Source organism: Nothobranchius furzeri, chromosome 1, assembly GCF_043380555.1.
Source record: "Nothobranchius furzeri strain GRZ-AD chromosome 1, NfurGRZ-RIMD1, whole genome shotgun sequence".
Taxonomy (NCBI): domain Eukaryota; kingdom Metazoa; phylum Chordata; class Actinopteri; order Cyprinodontiformes; family Nothobranchiidae; genus Nothobranchius; species Nothobranchius furzeri.
Window position 1 is genome coordinate 79900152 of NC_091741.1, and position 23649 is coordinate 79923800.

At 41.5% G+C, this 23649-nt stretch overlaps 1 protein-coding gene across 1 annotated transcript; it reads right to left on the minus strand.

Annotated features, from left to right (window-relative positions):
• Window positions 1–511: 511 nt before the first annotated feature.
• Window positions 512–23427, minus strand: gpc2 (glypican 2). Its single transcript, XM_015950099.3, has 11 exons — window positions 22947–23427; window positions 21371–21529; window positions 18367–18501; window positions 16560–16735; window positions 16356–16436; window positions 15972–16137; window positions 14093–14223; window positions 12826–12972; window positions 6096–6232; window positions 3153–3325; window positions 512–2656 (listed from the first exon to the last, which is right to left on the minus strand). Exons 1-11 carry the CDS (start codon window positions 23101–23103, stop codon window positions 2385–2387), a joined length of 1734 nt encoding a protein of 577 aa, XP_015805585.1. The 5' UTR covers window positions 23104–23427; the 3' UTR covers window positions 512–2384.
• Between the last annotated feature and the right edge of the window lie 222 nt (window positions 23428–23649).

Sequence of the window (23649 nt, forward strand, 5' to 3'; positions counted from 1 at the left end):
AAAACTTTGAATTTTGATTGTACTAAAAGATTTATACACATTTTTAATTATTTATTTAAAGGAGGACATTGCATACTTATGAACAGTAAAATGACTGTAAATATGCCAGATTATAGCATATATTCATGCATAAAATGCAGTCCTTTGGCAGGTTGATGTTGCTAAAACAAATAAAACAATCAACAACATAGACAAAGATATAAAAAAACAATTAAAAACATGTTGTACAACAAGAACACATACGTGTTAGTTTAAGAATGATGTCAGGCAATTTGTCTCTTATATATATTAATCCTAAATCATATATGACTGCATATTTCAATATCTTTTCAAATCTATAAAAACAGCAGCAACACATGTATTTCTATCCAAATATGATTTAACCTTTTCAATAAAAACAGACAGCTGTCTGTGTTAATTAAAGGAGGATGTGTTTACGTTTTATAAATACTATAAATAAAACCACAAACTTATGATCTGACTTACTTGTAGAAAGTTAAAAAAAACTCAACACATTTTTAAGTTTTATTTTTAATGAATTTCACTTGTTTGAAAACATAAAAACGGCTACAACATGAAAAAGTTGAGCTATTTTTTCACATAGAAGGAATGTTTGAAGAGAAAACAGAGAAAAGATAAAGAACATACCAGAAATAAAACGGAACAGAAGCTGTATGGATTATCTGACTGCCTCACGTCGAAAGTGGATAATTACAACATCATTAGAAATACTGCAAAACACTATTTATTCAAGAAAATACTGTTTATGGTGGAAAGATGTACATGGATTCTACTGTCGCAAGATTTTATTTCAGACTCACAACTGTGATTGTAGTTTTATTCATTCAATTTAAATAAACTCTTTCAAGTTTCAATCAAAACCTTGTTCACATTTAGCAAAAGGACGTGTGTTTTAGCATCTCTGCATTAAAACCAGGAGGAAATAATATGTTCTTTCGAAAAATGTTGGGTTTTGCAGCATTTTTACTTTTCTGTGTGATCTCAGTGCCCTCTGTTCACTTTTAACACCAGATTAACAGACATTTAGTACGGTTTAAAACCGGAAAATGAACAAACAGCTGATTTATTCAGGAGCAGCAACATGGATGACACAGCCCATTATAAGACATAAATTAACCTCACATCAAATGCAATGTTATGCATGGGGGAATGCTCACTGCCAATAAATAGTCCTGCACTAAATTCTACGCGTCTGTTTTGTGTTAGAAAAAATAAGTAATGTGTATTATTTAATATGCTTGTGTGCAACTTGTGTTACCTCCATGCAGAATGAACTCTGCAAGACAAAGACGTTTACCACATCAGCGTTCTGCTCCAACACAACTTCTCTTCTTCATTGTTGATTTTTTTTTTCAGTAAAACACACATAAGACATTAAAATCCAGAGATGGTGTGTTCATGTAGAAAGGCTCACAATGAAAAACATCCTGATGTCTTCTAAAAAAGAAGAACTCGGAGCTTGAACTTGAAAGGAGAACATGTAAACCGTCATAAAACACATTCACACGTTTCATTTCTGACTGAGTCTGATTAAACCAGAGAAAACACACTTTTCCTTAATTTAGTGTTGCAACAATGTACTAAAAATGGCTGCTTTAGGTTTAGGAAACTAAATTCATCACAAAGAGTTTGTACTTTTGTCTTAGAAAACAAAAATTAAACATTTGCTCTTAAACTCATAAAAATAAGGGAATATATTAAAAATAAATAAAAATATAAATATGTTACATACAAGCAACCCACATGGGTTTAGGCCTTTACATTCAAAATCAGCTCATTGTTTGGTTTTAATAGTCAAACTTGTGTCTTTTTTACTTTTTAAACTTTACTTCCAAACGAAGTACACCGTCTCTAAAACAAGATGACAAAAAAAAAAACACAATCAAACAGCAAACAAAAATGGATGAAGCTATCAGATGTTCCTAAATGGAATCATCTGGTGGCCGAAACAACACAATAAAAACCAACACGACTAATCTCTACTTCACAGATCAGACTAGCCACCGTCTCAATCCCGCAAACAAGCCTCTAATTTATTTATTTTTTAAAACTATTCTTTCAGCTCTTAGCACAACATTCCACATCAAGCTCCAATAGGTCAAAATCTCAGAAATGGCACTTCAGTAACAGCTGTACTTATCAGGTTGTATTATTACTCATCAGTGTTAGTTAGTGGGAGGTGGGATTTTGATTTGATTTATTTAGTGCAGTAAAAAGGTTTTTGATTATTGCTAAATTAGCCTGTTTAACTTTTTTTGCTGGTGCATCCAAATGGAATGGCTTATTTAGTTTTTTCTTACATTTTGTGCTTAGGACGGCAGCCTGGCAGAAAGTTCCCTCAACCTCCAGATTGTAAAGAGCAGCTATCTCCACATGGGGGCGACAGTGGTCTCAAAAGGCAAAAACAACAACAGAACCGGGGTGAAGGTGTTCAGATTGGCTGCAGATCGTACCCGCCCGTTGTTTTTGTTCCATTTGGACCCGTTTCTGTCCCGGCCTCGGGGAGGTTTTGCAGGACTGGAGACGGGGTTGAGTGGAGATTTGCTGTAGGGTGGGGAATAAGGCCCATAACCTGGCCAGTCATCGCTGTACCTTTCCCCGTGGTCCCCTCCTCCTGAGCCACTGCCCTCCTCACCTGAAACAAGAGAAGAGATCAGCTGTATTTTAGGCTCCTTCTTAGATTCATATAGCCTAGTGAACTAGACCAAATTCTTGCTTTGCAAAGTTTGGTCTAGGCATGCTCCATTGGAACCACCGTAGCTCCTACCAGGACTCTGGCTGGCCAATCACAACTCTCTAGAGGGGTTTCAAACACATAAAGAGCTGTGAATGGTCCATAATGGTGGGCCAATCATAGTGCTCTATCTGCTTAGTGAACAAATCACAGAGCTTTATCGCTTTGTGGGCCAATCAGGGCACTCTATGTGCCTGGTGGGTGGGATGATGCAACAGAGTGAAACAAGAGTATGTCACATTCATTGTCCAGTGGAATGCGTAGATCATTTGAAAGACAACGGTAGAACCCGCCCCACAACCGAGAGCCGTCAATGGAGCGTGGCCAGACTAAATAATACATTTATTTAGTCTGGCTTGCCAGGCTAAGATTCATACTCATGTTAATGTAAACTCACTGTCCATGAAGTCCACGTCCTGTCCATTGAAAGCGTGTCTCAGCTTGTTGGTCACCACCCTCAGTTCCATGATCAGCTGTCTGATCCTCACATCGGGACGGGTGATGTCCACCTCCACCTCTGGGTTGTTGATCTGGCTGAGGAGCCCGTCACCCGTCACATCTGGGAGGTACCTGAACCAGAGCACAGAGCAGAGATACTAAAGACTTTTTAACACTTTTGCTTTCAAACTGGTTTCAGTAGCTCTTTAACCAGAAACTTCAGCAGCTTCACACTGGACAGCACTCTGCAGCCCTTTGCTGACCAGAAACGGCACGATAAAAGTTGGTGGTTTGGGGCATCACTGGTGGGAGGTCTTTTCCTGCTCTATGACTTTACTGTGCCAGCAGCTCATATAAAGGCTAAAAGTTAGCTTTTCCAGTTAGCCCACTGTCAATAAAACTGCATGAAGGAGGAGAAGAGGTTTGTTTTTTGTTGGCTTCATGACGGAGCCTGGAAATAAAAGGCTCCTTCCGTCTTTGGAGGTGAAGCAAATAAGGTGTAAACTAGACAAACAAGAGTGCAGCCTACCCTGTTTCAGCTTCAACCATCTAAAAGAGAAGAAAGCAAAGTCCTACTTCTTTATTTGTTTCTGGATTGCAATTAATCCTATGTTCATCAAAATACGACACGTCTGACGACGCCGTTATCTGCTAAGCCAGCCAAGCTACAGCAGGCTGCAGAAGGATTATTAGAATAGAATAGAATAGAACAGAATAGAATAGAATAGAATAGACTTTATTGATCCCACAGTGGGGAAATTCACTTGTTACAGCAGCAACAACACTTAAGAGAATAATTTGAAGAAAAATTGATAATGATATTGCACAAGTATTGAACACATACTGAGTATTGCATTGGTGTTATTGTGTAACAGGGTAATGCCAGTACAGCTTAAACAGAGGAGTTATACACTCTTACTGCAGAGGGGATGAATGACCTACAGTAGTGTTCTGTTTTACATCTGGGATGTCTCAGTCTGCCTCTGAAGGAGCTGACCATGATCTCCACAGTGGAATGCAGTGGGTGGGAGGTTTTTTAATATGGAGGTCATCTTCCCCAGCCTCCTCCTTTCACATGTCTCTTCAAATGTATCCAGTGGGCAGCCCACAACCAAGCTAGCTTTGTGAACTAGCTTGTTCAGTCTCTTCCTATCTCGGTCAGAGCTGCCTGCACCCCAACAGATCACAGCAGAGTGGATAACAGAGCCAACCACAGAGTGATAAAAGGATTTTAACAGCTGGGAATTAACTCCAAAGGACCTCAGCCTCCTCAGGAGGTGGAGGCGGCTTTGGTCCTTCTTATACAGAGCATCTGTGTTGTTGGACCAGTGCAGTTTATTTGGGGCCATTGTAATTCCACTTTCTGTCAGTAGGAGAGAGAAGCAGAAAACTTACGCTTTAACTTTTGTCTCTGTGAGGTTCATAAATGTTTTAAAGTGGAAGCAGCCATCTCAGTGTTTAATAGGAAGACTTCCATCTCAAGGGTGACAGTATAAACTGCTGAAGTACGCTTCTTTTGAACATCTGAACTTTTCTTTTGATGGATTATTTTGACATTCATGAATTTCAGAAAATCTGTTTTTCATAATTGTGATGCCTTAAAGTTCATGTTTGTCACATTTAATGGGATTTGTAGCCAAATAAATGTCTACTTTTCATTGGGAATTTGGACTTGCAGAAGGTCATGTTTAAATCAGCCTTTATAATACTGGAATCATTTCAGAATAGTCTACATCCACAGAGGCTACCAGTTCTCTGTTCTAAAGTAATTTTAAATCCTTTTTTAAAGTTAGTTATGGAGGTGGCTCAATGTTCTGTAAATTTTCAAAACATGAGCAAAAGGGAACGCACTACAAACTAAAACAACATCTGTATTATTTTGCCAACAAGCTACCAGCAAACACACAGAGAACTGAACCATTCTGCCAAAACGTGTAAATTCAGAAATCCCACAAATAGACAAGATGACAACAGAAGTGTTTCCAAGATGAGAAGAAATGTGACTCATCACACTGGGACTCGCTGCTTTTTATTTTAGGCCTTCTGAGCACCGTTTGATATGATCAACTATGAGCTGAAATATGTTTCCCAATATTTTAGGGCCCCCTTTTCTGTCACTGGCTCAAATCATATGTTTTATATCTTGTACTGACAGTAAATGTGATCCTGGTTCTCCCATGGATCGGCGTGAAGCTGCACAGAACTTTCTGCTATATTAATAAGATTCAAAACCCGGGAAATGAAGAACTCAGTTTAACAAGTCCTGAAAGAATTTACTTCAACCTCATCCGTGTGCCAACAACGGCTGCAGGGTGTGTGTGTGTGTGTGTGTGTGTGTGTGTGTGTGTGTGTGTGTGTGTGTGTGTGTGTGTGTGTGTGTGTGTGTGTGTGTGTGTGTGTGTGTGTGTGTGTGTGTGTGTGTGTGTGTGTGTGTGTGTGTGTGTGTGTGTGTGTGTGTGTGTGTGTGTGTGTGTGTGTTTGACTCAAACTGATGATGTTCTGATTTGCAATGATCCATTTATGTATTTCAATGTGCAGCAGTGAATGGAGGTCTTCACTTTCTGGGTGTTTCACATTTTACCAGCTTTTTAAATTTGTCTTACAGGATTTATTTATTTGGCCGTAATCTGAAATCCGAGAACTGTTAACCTGATAAGACACCAACAGACTTGCCTTTTCATTTTCATCCTTTCTCACACAAAGACCCTGGTCGTGTTCCAGCTCTGGTACACCATGCTGGCCTCACACAGAGAACCTGTGGGGAACGCTAGTGGCCAAATTAAATAAACCTACTTCCATCTGTTGCGTCCTTCCACCTCTGCACCATTTATTTCCTCATTCAAGCTTCCTCCGCCTGTTCCTAAACGCCCCCCTCCAGCCCCTTTGCTCTGATCTCACCCACCTCCCGCGGGTCTGTCCATTCCAGCAGCGGTTCTCGTTAGTGACGTCGGCTGCCATCCTCTCGTCGTTGCAGATGGTGTGTGGGAGGGACACCCAGAAGCCTCGCATGGGCCGCAGTCGCTCCTTCAGCTCGGTAACCTGAGTGGAGGTGGAAGGGAGATGTTTATGAGTCAGACCTGGTTCTGAAGTCTCCCAGTGTGTGTGTGTGTGTGTGTGTGTGTGTGTGTGTGTGTGTGTGTGTGTGTGTGTGTGCGTGCGTGCGTGCGTGTGTGTGTGTGTGTGTGTGTGGGTGCACGCATGAAAATGACTGCTTCCTGTTCACTCCTGAAATCCACTCTATCTAAGAGATATAAATAACTTCATGCTGCTCCTCCTCTACCTGTGTACTGTATTAAAAATTTTTTTAGCTTTGGTCATCGTGTAAGTGGTCAAGAGTGGACTATCTAAGTCCTCATTTTCTGCTTTGGTGGTTTTGTCCTCACCAAACATGGATGTAGTTTTGACATTCTTTATTCTTCCCCTAGCTGACATCTTTCAATCTTTCCCAGACATCTCCTACCACATCTACGCTGATGATATACAGCTCTATATGTCCTTTATGCCACACCAGTTGGACAGGCTGGCCACCCTTGTACTCTGCCTGACCCAGATCAGTAACTGGCTGTCCAGCAACTTTCTTGTCCTCAATACTAACAAGACAGAGACCCTGATCGCTGCACCCCCGGAACTTCAGCCAAAAATCGAGCAAGAAATTGCCTCTTTTTGCCCATCAGCCAAGGCCAACATTAGAAACCTAGGAGTTATTTTTGATCCAGCTTTAAGTTTAGACTCACATGTCAAAACCATCTCCCGCTCTTGTTTCTTTCAACTGAGAAACATTTCAAAAGTCCGTAAACTGGTTTCTACTGCAGATCTGGAAAAAATCATCCATGCCTTTGTGTCATCACGCTTAGCCTATTGCAACGCTCTTTTTACTGGTCTCAGCAAAACCTCCCTCTCACGCCTTCAAGCCATCCAAAATGCAGCAGCCAGACTCCCAACCAAATCCAGCAGACGAGCTCACATCGCTCCAGTTTTACAGTCCCTCCACTCAGGGCCAGATTAAGACTTTGTTGTACCCTGGGCAACAATATTAAAGGGCCCCATCATCATGACCCAAGGCTCACCATAATATGGTCACATACAGAATATTTTACTGTAATATGCAGTAAATATACTCAATACTTGAATGCCTGATGTCACGTAACCCGCTCAGGGTAACCTTTGACCCACCTTGTGTGGACTGACCAATGAGGAGAGGGTCTTAACTTGAGGCCCTCTCTTCATTGGTCAGTCTGCAAGAGACTGACTCTCAACTGACGTTCAAAGCCATAGGCAGCGAACAGTCTCTGTGCAGCGCAAAAGCCCGGGTGGACAGTTTGTTTAATATAGAGTCACCATATTTCCATTTCCAAACAAGAGGACAGGGGATCTGTGCCTATGACGTCACACTATGGCAACGCCACACAAACCATGTTGGGACCCATTTTTTTTGTAAGAACTACATTAATATCAGATTCTGCCAATAAAAGGGCTCTAAAACAATAAATACTTAGCATATTTACTGCAAAATCTCATTTTTCTGCTCTAGTGCTGCAACAAGGTTTTATTAATAATAAATTACTATACCTTTTGTTTTACTACAGCATCGGTAAGCTTCCTGTGCACAGATTATTAAGGATGCTTGTTTCAGCTGTGAGATTAGACGATAGGATAAATGAAAAAATAAGTTGTCACACTGGAAACTTTCAGAGAATCCACAAATAGTGGCTTTCAAATGGTTTTGTTACTTTTTGCAAGTTTAGAAAAGCAGCAGATGAGACAGCATGTCTGATAATTTAGTTTTTCATCTGATAATATTAGAACATGTCAGTAATATCTGAGGGGCTTTTATAAACACTGTATAACTAACACTCCTGGAGAGGGTATGGATTACACAGAGGCTTCTGGGGAGCCCAGCAATGGGGGTTGGGTGGTGGTGGTGGTGGTGGTGGTGTGTGTGTGTGTGTGTGTGTGGGGGGGGGGGGGGGTCATTTCGCCTTGGCCCCCAAAATGTCTTGAAACGGCCCTGGGTGAGTTTTGAAGGTGATCTGAATTGTATCAGATGTATAAATATTACAGGTGTATAACTTATTGTTTAATACAGGTAAAAACGTGTAGTGGAGATAAATCTACGTACATTTTACTTTTCAACACTTTGTTTTGTTTTCTTGTTTTTATTTAACTATTTTCCTGTCCTGTCTGTCTCTCATCTTCCTGCATCTCCTCTAAACTCTCCAGAAAAACTACTGCCTGGATTCTTACTTTTTCACCTCATCAGTTACTTTGGAGCAGATCAAAGGGATCTCCTGACCGCAAAGCGGAGAGCGCATTTCGATGATGCGTCAGTGAGGTGAAATCACCGCAGCACAGGTGAAGCGCTCCGCAGTGGCAGAGCGCTTCAGGCACAAATAAGACAGAAAGTAGAGAACATGTGCGGACATGAACGATCGTGTGTTAATTATAGTTTTTTGGTTGCGCCACTTTGAGAATGGACCGTGCGCTGGACGCAGCCGCCTGGAGCGCTGAACACTGATCATCGCTCTGCCGCTCTCTGCTGAAAAGAATCCATGAATGATAATATAGTAATATAGGTAGAAAACTTTTTTCCGGCTCCCCTGGATGTGTAGGATATACAGCACCCCCATCCCTGCTCCTGGATGAAAAGCCGGACATTTTCATCAATACAAGAACCCGGACATCCCGGACAGAGTGAAAAGCGGACATGTCTGGGGAAAACAGGACGTACGGTCACCATAGTCCTCATAAAGCGGGAGACAGTAATTTCCTTGTGCCCTTGCTGCCCTGGGCCCTTTAGAGTTTGTGGGCCCTGGGCAATTGCCCAGTTGCCCATATGGTTAATCCGGCCTTGCCTCCACTGGCACCCGGTAGAATATAGAATTCAGTTTAAAGTTTTAGTCCTGACCTATAGAGCTCTTAACAACCAGGCTCCAAGCTACCTATCTGAGCTTTTAACCCCACACACCACCTCTCGGAACCTTAGATCCACATCTGAAAACCTCCTGGCTGTTTCTCGAACCAGACTGAAAACCAAAGGGGACAGGGCTTTTCAGACTATTGCACCCAGACTTTGGAACAGTCTGCCTTCAAATCTCCGTCTCTCTAACACTGTAGAGGTCTTTAAAAATCATCTAAAAACTCACCTTTTCATCCAGGCGTTCCCTCCCTAAATGTTCAAAAATATGGCTTTGTTCTTGTTCACACCGTCACTTTGTTTATACTCATGATTTAATTTACTATTTTATCACTGCTATTGTTTTTCTGATGTTTTTATTGGTTAGAGGTATTTGCCCTGATCTTTATCATGTTGTACAGCGCTTTGTGATTTATATCTGTGAAAGGTGCTATATAAATAAACTTTTACTTACTTACTTACTTACTTACTGTAGAAGTGTGTGTGTGTGTGTGGGGGGGGGGGGGGCATAACTAGCATGACCTAGGGGGGTCTTTACAGTAAGTATACAAGAAATATGCATAAAACAACAGCCTAGAGGCTCTTTTATACAATGTCAGGTACACAGGTGGCAGTAAAAAAAACTAATACTTAAAATTCGGCTTTGTTTTTCACCTTGTTAGTCATTTTCATTCCTACTCATATGGGCCATTCCCATCTGTACCTGGTCGGCCCAGCCCGGATAGCTCCAGTCGGCCCCAGCCTGGCCCGGTTGATTCCACACATCCTTGCTTAGGTATGCAAGGAATGCAGTCAGATACATTTTCAGCTTCTAGGTAATCAGCATAATAATGAATGATAATGAATTGAGCATGCCTTAAGCCCATGTGGGCTGATTCGACCCACCAGTCAGAGGCTTGCTGTAATGGAAGGTGTGAATTTGCGAGTAAGGTCTAGCTGCGGACGTAGCCCTGGCCAAACACGCCCCTATGTACAAAACACGCGTGCATGTACGAAGACGAGAACTCGCATGCGTGTAGCAAGAGATGGAAATGACGGTTCAGGTAAAGACAGATTTATATTTTTACAACTTGTGAAGATTTTATACTAGAAATTTGAACGTTAGTTTGATAGATAGCGCATTCGTAATTTTTTTCTGAAACACTTTTATATAAAATTAAGCATTATTGGCAGTGGGGGAAGACGTCATGGACGCAAATTTTTTTAATATAATTTTTAATGGGCTACATGCAAGCCTTTTGGCCAAAATAAACATAACAATAGGCTGTTTATTTGACCGTTTATGACTCCTCATCTAATAAGCAGCAAACTCACGACGGCAATGTGGTAGCCCGGAGGTATTCTACAAACACAAGAGCAGTGCTAATGCCTATATGCATTGTTTTCCCATTGTTTATGACAGCCTCTTGTTTTCACATTGTTTATGACAGCCTCTTGTTTTCACATTGTTTATGACAGCCTCTAGGTGTAAATGTCATTTTTACTAATTGCTATTTATCTTTGTCTCATTAGTGAGAGGCAGCTGATGTCCTAATGCCATGGAACTGCTCATATACTCGGGAGAGAAATTCAGAAAAGCTCTGGACTCATCTGCTGTAGCATTGTGTGGACATTTATTTATTTATTTATTTATTTTGGGAAGGTATTTGTAAGGCCAATAAAAGCTGTTGCTGGGTGTTTCATTTGTCAGAACTTTTTTTCTAAAGCCAAACTTTTCTGCTTTTGTGTTTACAGTATATTTTTTAAAGATTAGTGCATGGTCAATATCAGTTTACTAGTCTTGTGAATTGTATACTTAATGCAAAATATTTTAGTAATTTCTAAATCAATACATTTTGTGTCAAAGGGCCAGCAATTATTCCTGTTAACAGAATACATGAAATGCATATATACACATGTAAATATGCCTAAAAATTACACATCAGCAGCTTTTCACTGTAAAGAAGCAATAAAAAATCACAAATAGTAACATAAATATTAACTACTCACTCGTATGAACTTAGACCCACTACTGCTGTAGGAGGCGTGCTCCCAAAAATGGAGGCCAGTGGGCTTAAGGGGTTAATTAAAACGATTACCACTAATTACTTTTTCTGATATTTTATTTTATTGCATTTAAAATAAACACTTGCACATACACTACTCACCTGCTAACTTCAGTAAGCATAGGTATGTTGTGCCTATTGTCCAGCAACTGATTATTTGTTGGTGGTATCTGTGTTTTATAATCTCACTGGGGATGGCCAAAAAAATCCATGCATTCATATTTAAACCTGGAGTCCTGTCTGTTTAATTACATTATTACTATTTCTTTATTTATTTTCTTTCAATTGTGTTGTTCGCTGGGAGGGCCGCCGTTATTGAGCTCGGGGGTAGCTCAACAGGGGGGCGTGTTTTGTCGGGGTGGGGGGAGGGGGTGTTGGCCGGGGGCGAAGGGGGTGTGCAGGGGGCGTGTTTGGCCGGGGGCGTGTTTGGCCGGGGCTACGTCCGCAGCTAGGTAATATTGGAATTTGCTGTCAGCAGTGGGTGTGTTGGCCCTGGTCAGCCTGAAGCAGACCACCTCAGAAAGAGGGCTGAAAAACAGTCTTGTTGCACCCTGAAAAAAGGCTGGCCACCAAGATATGTAATCAAGCTATGCTATCCAGGCCGGGCCGACCAGGTACAGATGGGAATGGCCCAATTGTTACCATTTAACACTTATTTTTGAATATCTGATCAATAGTTACATCAGATTCTAGCCGAACTTCTGAAATATTTTGACTCTAGTTAAGCTCAAGAGTTATATAATTGGATGGATTATCCCAGACTAGTAAATGTGAAAATTAAATCAAATAATTTCAAATGTTTGGACCACCAGCACCACCTAGTGGTGGTTGTGTATAATTGACTGTAATATCAGGTGGAAACTAATAAAAAATATTCATAAATTAAAGCAAGTAATCATCAACTTTATTTGAAATGACTGCAATAGAGAGGCATCTCTCATTTTAAGGCAGTTTTATGGAAGAAAATCAAACTTTTGATTAAAAAAAAAAGAAATGTGAACATGCACCACAGAAGGGTTAACTATTAACATTTCTACATAATCAACTCATCCAAACCTTCCAAACAGGTGTCTTTGATCACTGGCAGAGATAAATTCCTGGCAGAGATTTTTATTTTGTCTATTTAATATAGCGTAATGTTGTCTTTGGACAGTAAAAAGTGCATGGGACAAAAATTGACTTTGAAGAACTATGTCCATGTCAGCAACTGAAACCAGAATATAATATTGTCTGAATATAAAGATTAAGTTCATCATTTTAATGCTTAAGGATAAATCCAATAATGTGTGTTAATAAATTAACCTGAAGTAACTCAAATGTTTCCTCACTAAGTGGGGAAAGTATCTCAGACAGTAAGCACCGGTAGCAGCAGCTGTTCACTTTATCGACTCCGTACAAATGTTTAGTTGGTGAATAGAATAGAATAGAATAGAATAGAATAGAATAGAATAGAATAGAATAGACCTTTATAATTCCACAAAGGAAAAATGTAAGTGTTTCACATCTCTCATAGCAAAAGGACCATAGGTGAAGGAGACACTAAATAGCTCCATACAAACAAACAGAATTTTGTAAGTACAGAAAACATATAAAATGTACAGATATGTGTATATGGGTGTGGGGTGTGTGAGGTGAATGGAGATTTGACCCTTCAGGGTTTGTTTTGTCCTCACCAGTCGGTCCAGGTTGGTGCCTGCAGCAGTGGTGGGTTTCTCCTCAGCTGTGTAGGTGCGGAAGGGCCTCCGGCTGTCTCCTGATTCTTTGGGTGATCGTTTGGACCGGGCCGGGGCAGGCCTGGGGTTTCCACACCCTTGGAAGACCTGAAGTAGATCAAGTAGAGATAACATTTTAGATTTTTAACAGGTTACCGGAAATTTTAAAGTTTTTATAGTCTTAATCTGAAGCTTTCTGGGTTTTTTATAGCACATATGCTGCTTCAGTCTCCCTTTAAACCTTTTGGTTTCATTTTGCTATAATCTGAGTCACTTTCATGGCTTAGATTTTCTATTTTGCAGTTTGAAAATGGAATATTTATGACGAATGTCTTCACCCTCAAACAGCAACAGGTGCTTTGTAGCAAATGTTCTTTTAGTAATGGTTTTCTGCTTTCATCTTTTATTTTGTTTAACCTTTAGCCTTTTTTTTGATGTCTGAAGGAACCTTTGGATCCAATGGCAGGAAGACATCCTGAGACCAAAGCCTGAAGCCACCTGATCATGCTTTTGAGAATGCAGCCAGTAGCAGATCTAAAGACTTTTATTTAAGGTGGCAAAGGGCCGTCTGCATGTCCACCGTTACGAGTTTGTATAAAAACACACTTTAACATTTTTTTTTCTTGGTTTACTTCCAAACTTCTGTCATGAGATATATCATCACACAGATATAAAAACTTTGATTTATAAATTCATTTGGTTTAAGATATTAAGATAAAGCAAAATGATTTAAAAAAAAAAAGAAAATAAATTAAAGGATTTGAATTCATCTTTAGGGAGCTTTATCAGTTTGAATCAGCAACCAGTGAAAAATAAAAAAATAAAGATTACGACAGATTTGCTACAGCAACAATAGGATGTAGTGTAATTGTTATTTAAAAAATAACCGGTTGAATAATAAAAAAAAAAATGTCCAGTCAAAGATTGAAGTTCTTCTTCTTGGCTGAATGAAATAGAAACCTCTTTTACTCTCATCACATCTGGTGGAAGCAGCTTAATACTGGGGCTGTTATGTTCTCTGTCATTTTGCCACCGTGCATTAGGAAGATTGGAATTAAAATATAATCAAGATTACAGCTCTGGATTACCGAGAACACAGGATGATGACTCTTATGTCCTCTCAGAGGTTCTGTTGTTCAAATGTTCCATTTTCAAATTCGGTCAAAGCAACAATGGACGGTTTTAATTTCCTTTTCCTGTAATCAGCTGGTGATGCTCCCCTGCTTACCCTACTGGAGATGCTGACGCTGTTTTCCTGCATGTGCATGATGGCCTCGGACACTTTAACAGAGATGGAGTCCACGGCCAGCTCGAAGTTAAAAGGGCCCTCGAGCTTCTCAGAAACGAGGTACAGAGCGTCTGAAGGGAAGCAGAGCAAAGGTTTCTTACATGTTTTTATTGTGAGGCTCTTCTTTGTAAGAGCCAAATTAATGTGAAGACAATAGCTCGCTGCTATAACCGGCTAACCAGCCTCAGGTGGATTTCCTGGAATCATTTTTAAAACAGCGTGAAAAAAAAGAGTTTATTGCAAGTGCGGTGATGAAAGGGAAGCTTCAGAGTCAGGAGAAAAAATGAAAAGAACATGTAAGTTTGATGAAAGGAGGAGGAGAACATGAGCAGGCAGATTGGTTGTGATGGGGCAAAGAGGCATAAATGATTAATGAAGGAGGAGAAGAAAGAGGGAATAAATGAGTGACAAGGGTGCAATAACATACGTCTAGTTTTAGTTATGTCCACTTTAAATCTGCTCATGACTGAGAAAGCTGCTAAAAGTGATTCAGGTAAGAAGATTTTTGTGCAGAGGGATCAGAAATGATTCAAACAAGCAAAAAGAAGGCTGGAGCACTTAAAAGTGACGAAAAATTTAATAGGTGCAAGCACCAAAAAAACCTAGTGTTTCAACAGCTGCCGGTGTCTTCGTCAGAGTAAGCTCCGCTCCGGCACGAACTCCGCAGCAAAAACGGTCCCGTTGTAGTCAATCAGAGCAATTCCACTACTGCGGCAGTGCGGCGCAGTGCACCGCCCTCTGTTCCGGCGTCCGGAAAAAATAGAATCGATCCTATTTTTGCTGGACGCCGGAGCACCTCCGCAGTAAATGGACAGAAATCACAACGGCCCAACAGGAAAAGGAGCGAGCACATCTTCCGTTTTTCACAATAAATGGATAAACAAAAGGCGTTTTTTGTTTCATATGCACAGGTTTAACAACTGTTAACAACTATCAGTGGCAGCTGAAGTTTAAATGCACAAAAGTAAGCCATAAATACAGTTTCTACTATCAAAGTAGTCACACTTTGTTGATCCAAACATTGCTGATCTCTCAACACAAATGATGGGCAGATTAAACAGTTCACTTCGATGCTTCTCCCACACAATGGGTGTTTGGATCTAACTTCTGCGTTTATTGCTCGGACTGTATCGCAAGATCTCAAAAATCCCGCGCATGCTTGTTTGCCCCCCTCAGGTCTCCGCACCGGAGCGGAGCCGTTGTAGAGCGGGTACCAGTAAAAATTGAGTTCGGAAGCGAGCGGCTGCGGAAGGCGGGGGCGGAGCGGAGCGGAGGTAGTGGAATTTGGGGGTAACATCAGCACAACTTGTCAGGCTCAATATATACAGGTGCACTTAATCAGGAAGTGATCCCTATTGGACAAATACTCTCGGGAAGGAGGAGCAAGTGTACACAAGTAAAAGATAAATGTAGTGAATCTTAAAATCTATCATTTACATTTCATCTGATAACACATATTGTATTTACTGAAAAGGAAATGAAAGAAAACATGACATGTGCTCCAGCCTTCTTTTTGTTTTTTTGCATCATTGCTCTTTATGCGCAGAGGATCTTTGAAGTGAAGGGATCAAAAATGATTGAGAGAGTGTTAAGTAATCTCTCCCACCTAGAAACCTAAAATATGGCTGCAAAGCAGTCCAGCAGCTTGGTCTTATTATGCTGAAAGCATGGCTGTGTGCACCAGCAACCTCTGGTACAATGAACCAAAGCTCTTCAAATGACAGCCATAGATCAAACTAAATGTAGAAACTAAAAGATTTTGGCTTTACTGCGCGTTTTGTTCCAAAAACCTCTAACACTAACTTTTCCTAAAACCCACCAATGAAATTGTTCCATTCAGTGTCCAGGTCAGCCTGATTGGCTAAGCAGCCCTTCATCACGTTAAGGCACAGCAAGTGGCAGGGCCGTAGGGAGGGAACGCCTCGACACAGGGAGCAGTACCACTGACGCATCAGGCCTCGCACACACTCTGAATCTGCTGTCAGCTGAAAACAAAGCAGCACAAAAGGAAGAATAAATAAAAGGACTCAGCTGTGCTAATATTCCTGCTAGTGAACAGCTTTCTCTACAGGCCGTTACCCTGTGATGCTTAAGTACTCTGTAATTTAGCGTTCTGCTTTTACTTGAGGCAGCAGAAAAACACCCACTGGGATCACAGGTATTCTTTTTCTACATGAGGGGATGTTAAATAGGAGTCACTGACCTTTGAGGCCTTGTTCACAATATCCCGGCCGGTAGCCAAGCCCTGAGAGAGCGCCCGGGCAGCGATGAACGCCCTCAATACCTTAATATAAAACCATCGATTACTGAATACAATGAGTCATAGATCACAACCCACGCTCCTCTGTTATAAGACAAGTACAAAACTTTTGTGCTGCTGATATTTTGGATTGTAACATTCACCCACTTGTGCTCGAAGTTTGCGAGGCACATCTCCAAAGGGCTGCAGCTGTTCAACGTGTTTACTAACACACTCCAGGTAGTCCTCGCTGAACTGATACTGGGGGTTGATCAAGGAGAAGACTCGCTCCACCAGTCTGGACCAGAAATCTGAAAGGACCTCTGCCAGACTCACGCTGCCCCCTGTGGACAGTTATTGTAATACACTGTGAACGTCTATGAAAGCACTTCGGTGTGAGGTGTGAAGACAATAATAAAGACACAGTGTTGAGCTCAGTGTCAAAATGATGAGAACAAAGTCCAATTATTATTTCAAGAATAAAGATAAAAGTTTAAAAATGCTATTTCAGAAAGAGCTGAAGGAAGGAACCCTCATTGTTCTTGTCCCAGGAGCTGTCTTTTAGCTACTTCTGCACACTAAGCATCTACAAAACATCTGAAGATTATAAGAACAGTTTGAGTTTGATCAGAAAAATAATAATAAACTACTTTATAGGCTCCAGATGTTTTAGGTGTGCGTTTCAGACTCTTATTGTGAAGGATCAAAGGAAATGTTTTGAGTTCCACTGCAGCCAGAGACAAAAGATTTGACCTTATACTTAATAAAATGGACTTTTCTAGTTTATTCAGTAAAAGCCCACAGAGAACGCTACATTTGTATAATCTTACAAACACAGTCCAGTGTACTTTAGACTTTCCCCATAGACATTTGAATCTTTTTCATGACATTTTAACTTTAATCTCAATATGTCTGCCCTGTTTTTTCCCTCTCACTGGCACCCACACTCTTTGGTAACAATCCAACTGATGAAGACAATGTATGCATTTTCCAGATTTATCATGCAAAAACAAATTAAGAAAAAGTACTCTTGCTAATTTTACTTCTTTTTTCATTTGTTTGTTTGGCGTCACAAATTGCAGGCCGTCGAGCTTTAATGGGCATCATGTGAGATTGATGTAAAACAGCCTGGGAAAAGCTCGGTCACATCTTGTGACTGAAATGAGACACAAACGCTGACAAACGGAAAAATTCTCCAAATAAATCAAATTGAATAAGGCTTGATTTAACCATGGCTCACCATATGATAAACAAAGAGATTCTGAATTAAGCGTACAAATGTCATAATATTTAGCTTTTCTCTGATTTGTATGCTGCATGCTGAACAGAAACAGCATAATGTGGCGTGCTGTCTGCTTGGGTTCTCGTCACTGTCCGCACAGAACGAGCCCGCTGCAGTACAATCTGCAGTCTACGATCCGGACTCAAATTAGCCAAACACGCTGTTTGGCAGACAAAGACAGGCTGCCTAAGCAGCAACGGCCTGCAGATGGACTCGCCAGCAAGCGGCTGTCATGCCAAGACAGAGCTATACGGAACAGAATTAGAAACAGTCTGGCATCCGTGGGAATCCAATTTTCTTTCTCTCTCTCTTTTCTTTTTTCCTGCAATTCCACTTGGCATGTCAGCACGTCTCAAAGAGACAAAGCAGCTTCTTTTCTGCTGTCCACAGTAGCTGTGGATTTAGTAAAACGCTGGGAATTATTGCAGCCATTATCCAGAGTCCTCTACCAACTTTAGCCAAAATAACCTGATTTATGTTTATATTCATGATTTCATTGAAAAGTTACCAACAGTACCAGAAGAGAGTCTGCAATTTGAACTAAACTTGTTTAAAAAAATGATACATTTAACTTTTTGTTTATTTTAAGCAGCAAAGCCACAGAAAAAGGGGCAGCACCATCCTGCAATTACTGGTTTGCAAAGACCACATGACACTGGAAGTCAGATGGATAAAAAGAGTGGTTGAACCAACCGGAGTAATATCTGCGGAGCTCCACAAACAGCTCCTGGAAGACGTGTGCATTCTGAGTGAAGAGCAGGCCGTAGGTCTTGGTAAACATCTGATTCATAGACTTCTCAGAAAGGTCTGTAAGCTCCCTGAAGAACTCTGCAAAGGAAACATGTGAGGAGACACGTAGCATGAATCTATCATCCGACTCCTTATTCTGTCAGCCAGGTTTTTACACAGGAGCTCCGCGAGCAGCTTATAAGAACATCGGATCATGAACAGCTTTGAGCGAGGGCAACAACGTGTACTTTATTCAAAATCTGTCTTAAAGACTCAGATGCAGTCTCCCACTCCTTGAGCGTCTTTACATGACTCATCGCCTATATTATATAAAAGTACCAGGGAAAAAAAGGTGATAACAGTCCAAGCAGGTAGGAGGAGAAAGTGTAAATGCAGCTCTGTGGTGAGGCAGCAGCACAAACCTCCAGCTTCATCAGCTGAATTCATAATAATGAGTGCTAAATTCTCTTAAACATAAATGAGCATTAAAGCTGTTATTGTTTCCAGATGCTTAAAGGGGCTATTAGCTAATTTTACTCACACAGGTCAGTTTACAGGCTGTGGTGAGAGCAGCATGTGGCTCTGGGTAACAGATGCCATGGTGATGGCATCCTGGTTAGTGCGGGTCGGCCTTGAGTGTGTTGGATTTACAACAGGAAGTCTGCAGAAGAGGTTTCTAAAATGTCTGGTTTATAAGGGCGGAGAGGCTCTGATCAAAGGCTCGGCTGTTTTTAAGAGAGTCCAAGTCAGCAAATCTGGGTCTTTGTTGCATCAATTGAGAGTTTTTATGGATGAGCTCAGTGGGCTCACCAACTTTATGCCTGAATTAAACACAAGCAGCAACCACATTTGGACTCATTCAGTCCTGAAATCAATTCACAAGCTCAGATCTTTCAGCATCTGAGTGGATCTGTGATAAGTTAGAGGTCCTGATTAGGGTTTCAGCACTCGTTTGCTGGCATTAAAATCATTAGAAGGGGAGAAAGGAGAGAAAGCACCCTGCATTTTCTGTGTTGACTTCAGATTTAACAAATAGATTATTTTTATATCAAAATTAAAGCAGCAATCCAGAGTTTTCCCTCTTTCAGGAATTGTGTTTTTTTTAGAACTGCCTTAGCCCATATATGTTATAAATTATAACATGTTATAATATGTTATATACATCTCTTTTTGCTAAGACTCCCATCGAGCCCCATGCATTTTGAAATGAACACTGCTCAGCATTAGCCAATAGCATTAGACATCCTATTACTGCAGAAGTCAATCGTAGAGCGTGTGCAAGAGTTTGAGGACGTACCTAGACTGATGCAGGGATGGCAGCATTTCTTATGGATAACTAAGTCTTTAATATACATATGTATGTTAATAACCAATAATTAAATAAATAATAGTTAATTACCCCAGCTCAGTGGCCTAGTGGTAGAGTGTCCACCCTGGGACTGGGAGATCGGGGTTCGATTCCCAGTCGGGTCATACCAAATACTTTAAAAATGGGACCCAATGCCTCCCTGCTTGACACTCACCCCCAAATTCCACTACCTCCGCTCTGCTCCGGCACGAACTCCGCAGCAAAATCGGTCCCGTTGTAGTCAATCAGAGCTATTCCACTACTGCGGCCGTGCTGCGGCAGTGCGGCGCCCTCTGTTCCGGCGTCCGGCAAAAATAGGATCAATTCTATTTTTGCCGGACGCCGGAGCACCTCCGCAGTCTATGGACAGAAATCACAACCGCCCAACAGGAAATGGAGCAAGCACAGCTTCCGTTATTTCACAATAAATCGATAAACAAAAAGCGTTTTTTGTTTCATATGCACAGGTTTAACAACTTTTAACAACTATCAATGGCGGCTGAACTTTAAATGCACAAAAGTAAGCCATAAATACAGTTTCCACTATCAAAGTAGTCACACTTTGTTGATCCAAACACTGTTGATCTCTCAACACAAATGATGGCAGATTAAACAGTTCATTTGGATGCTTCTCCCACACGACGGGTGTTTGGATCCAACTTCCGTGTTTATTGCTCGGACTGTATCGCAAGATCTCGAAAATCCCGTGCATGCTTGTTTGCCCACCTCAGGTCTCCGCACCGGAGCGGAGCCGTTGTAGAGCGGGTACAGTAAAAATTGAGTTCGGAAGCGAGCGGCTGCAGAAGGCAGGGGTGGAGCGGAGGTAGTGGAATTTGGAGGTCAGCTTTAAGGGGTTGGATTGGGGGGTTAAACCACCAAATGGTTCCCGAGCTTAGCCACCGCTGCAGATCGCCGCTCCCCTCCATGGGGATGGGGTCAAATGCGGAGTTGAATTTCACCAGCGTGTGATAATGACTATGGGACTTTGACTTTAAACAACATAACGAGAGAATAACAATTGTAAAACAATACGTTTTAGCTCTGTCACCCAGCTAGAGGTGCATGTTCACAAACGAGAGGTGTTGCTTCTACCTGCAATCATAGAAGTAGTGAGTGGGGCTTAAGGTGCAATTCATTTTTTCGCCTCTAGATGGTGTCATCTGAGAGAAAAATCCAGATTTGCACTTTAACTCAAGTCCTGGACAGAGTGCATATATGCCTTTAGACTTTCAAACTGCCATCTTATACTGAGAAATGATGTGCATTATTTCTGTTTTGGTCCAATCTAGAAAATAAAGTCATGCACAATCTTGTGCATTAATACAAGATGTTGCACGATTCTCTAGAGTGTTGGGACTGTCTTTCAACCACTAGAACATCAAATTGTATCAGAATATTTGTAAAAGGATCTGAGTTGTAGCCGTTTTATGTTCTCTAAGGTTAATTAGCTGTGGCAGCTTTCTTGAGCGCTGTTTTCTTCTAAAGTTAATCAGCTGCAGATGCACATCCAATAATTAGAGTTTCAGTAAAATCAGTCCAGCTGTTGATGAAATATTTTTGCCAAAAAACATGGTCTGCCTTTAGCATTCTGGTGCTGGGTGTCTGCAGGCAACCTCTCACCATCAAACCTGCGATGTCTCTGGGTGAAGGTGGTCAAAAGGAACTGGCTGTTGTCTTCGATGGCTTTGAGGAAATCCCTCTCGCTCTGGAGGGACAGCGTCTCCTCCATCTGACTGGAGCAGCAGGTGTAATCCTGAGGACAGAGCCGCAGGTGCTCACCTATTCAAGACACAACAAGGTTAGGGCAGGCCTCTCAGGTTTGATGCCTAACCAGAGAAACAAGATTACTCAATCATTTTAAATAGAAATCCCCCTGAATTCACCATGACCTTGCTGGAGACGAGACGTCGCACTAATGGGTCATTTTTTTAAAATGAGAATCAATTCATCTAGTGATTGCTTGGCTCAATTAATAAGATACTCTTATTAAAGATAAGACTGTGGGAGAAAAATGCCATTTCTCTGCATGAATTATTCAGAGTTAATCTCTCTGTCATCTCAGGTTGTGTCTTTGATTTGTCTTTAGGTAATAATATGCTAACAGCAGCCAGTGGGAGGTGGGGATGACACGCTGCTCTCAGACTCTTTGTTTCTATGCTATAATTACTCCTTTTACATGAATATGTGCCTGTTAATACGCTGGAAAGTCTCCTTCTCAACTCCTCCCTGGTTCTCTTTTGTCTCAACATTAGCCCATTCTTATCCCTCTATTTCCATTTCTAAACTGCCTCCACTCATCTCTCTCTCTCTCCAGGCCATCTGCTCCCCCCTGGCCCACGGGACAGCGAGCAGGAGACAGGCAGTGATAGCCCAGCACACAAAAATCAATCAATCCTGCACTGGCCTCAAAATCTGAACTCATTTGAAATTAAATAAATCTTTTGCAAGAGCAGATTGTTGCTGGAGTAGTCAGACAGTCTTAATAATGGGGGGGGGGGGGGGGGGGGGGCGGACTCCTAAATGTAGACATCATCATTAGAGATTTCTGCTCTTTTATATGATTAGGGATTCCCTCATTTCATCTTTATTTTATCGGACCTAAAATTATTCCAAAACACCCAAGCTGCATATGATTTATTCCTGAGATTTCTACCAGTAAGCAGAGCCCACATAAGCTGGGATTTAAACCGTGGGCAAAGACTAATTAGGGGCGAGGTTCTTTGTTGCACCGGTGTTGGCAATTTACTCATCCCCTTAATCATTCTATTTAAACCACCCGGTGAGGAGAGCGGGGCGGGTGAGATTTGTTTTAAACCACACTAATATTCCTCCCGAGGAAAACTCACCGTGATGCTCTGGGGATTTTTATTTAATTTATTATTTATGTGAGCTTGTGGGATAGAAGCTTATTTCGAGTAATAGTTAGCTTTTGGAGCATTTTCATGAATAATATTCTACAGGGGGAGATGAACAGTGAGGTAGCACTGACCTTAATAATAATTGTGATATTTTTATCCCTGCTGCTGAGGTAAACTATAGAGCGCGCTGACGCACCTATTTCTGCGACATTTAAACTCGAGGTTTATATATCAAAACCCAGATTTTACTACAAGATACAGTCGAAATGTGTTTAGTCTACACTAACTAATCTGCATGATGGTTTAATTAATTTCTGCTGAGGGGTGGAGGACCTTACCGGAGATCTGAGTCACCGGAGCGGTGTTGGTGCTGTACCCTTTCTCAGAGTACACCTGCCGGGTGTCAGCGCAGCTCCTCCCCGCTGCAGCCGCGGGGCTCCGGGTCCCCGACAGGGCAACGGCGGTGCACAGCAGCAACAGCAGCCGGGTATCCATCCTCTCCGCGGGACTCCAAAGCAGACCTCAGGGTGGAGTGAGTGGGTTTGTGGTGCTGAGTCCAGGGTGCAGCAGGCTTGGAATGAATGGATGACCAGATTTGGTTACATGCACGCAAAAGTAATAAAACCTATAGAAATCACCAGTTTTCCAAGGCAGCCATTGTTTTCCAGAATAAACATCCGGCCGGGGATTTACATCACGGACTTTTCCATCAGCGGTGTCCGGTTATTCTTTCCTTCCTGGGAGACCCACTGTCCTACGTAAATACAGAAGCAGCGTGAATGAGAAACTCCCCGGCCTCAACTATCATTTCACTGCGTCAAAACCGCAGAAGTTACCCACGGAACAACCGGAAACGGTAGTGCCTTCAAAATAAAACTTTAATGTGTTGGGTTGTCCTTACAGACAACAAAGGGGGTAATACACTCTTCATATTTTTGCCTTTTATTGTTTGGAGAGCAGACCTTTTGAAGATAGCCATCTTGTATCTTCTGTCCACTACAGTGGACATGACATGAAACAGAACCACGTTCATTATTGATG

Excerpts from the sequence above, each read along its gene's own strand:
- gpc2 (XM_015950099.3), bottom strand. The coding sequence starts at position 23,103 with ATGGATACCCGGCTGCTGTTGCTGCTGTGCACCGCCGTTGCCCTGTCG. Across the intron at positions 21,530-22,946 it reads TCCGGTGACTCAGATCTCCG|GTGAGCACCTGCGGCTCTGT; the intron begins GTAAGGTCCTCC and ends TGTCTTGAATAG. Across the intron at positions 6,233-12,825 it reads GCACCAACCTGGACCGACTG|GTTACCGAGCTGAAGGAGCG; the intron begins GTGAGGACAAAA and ends ACCTCCACTCAG.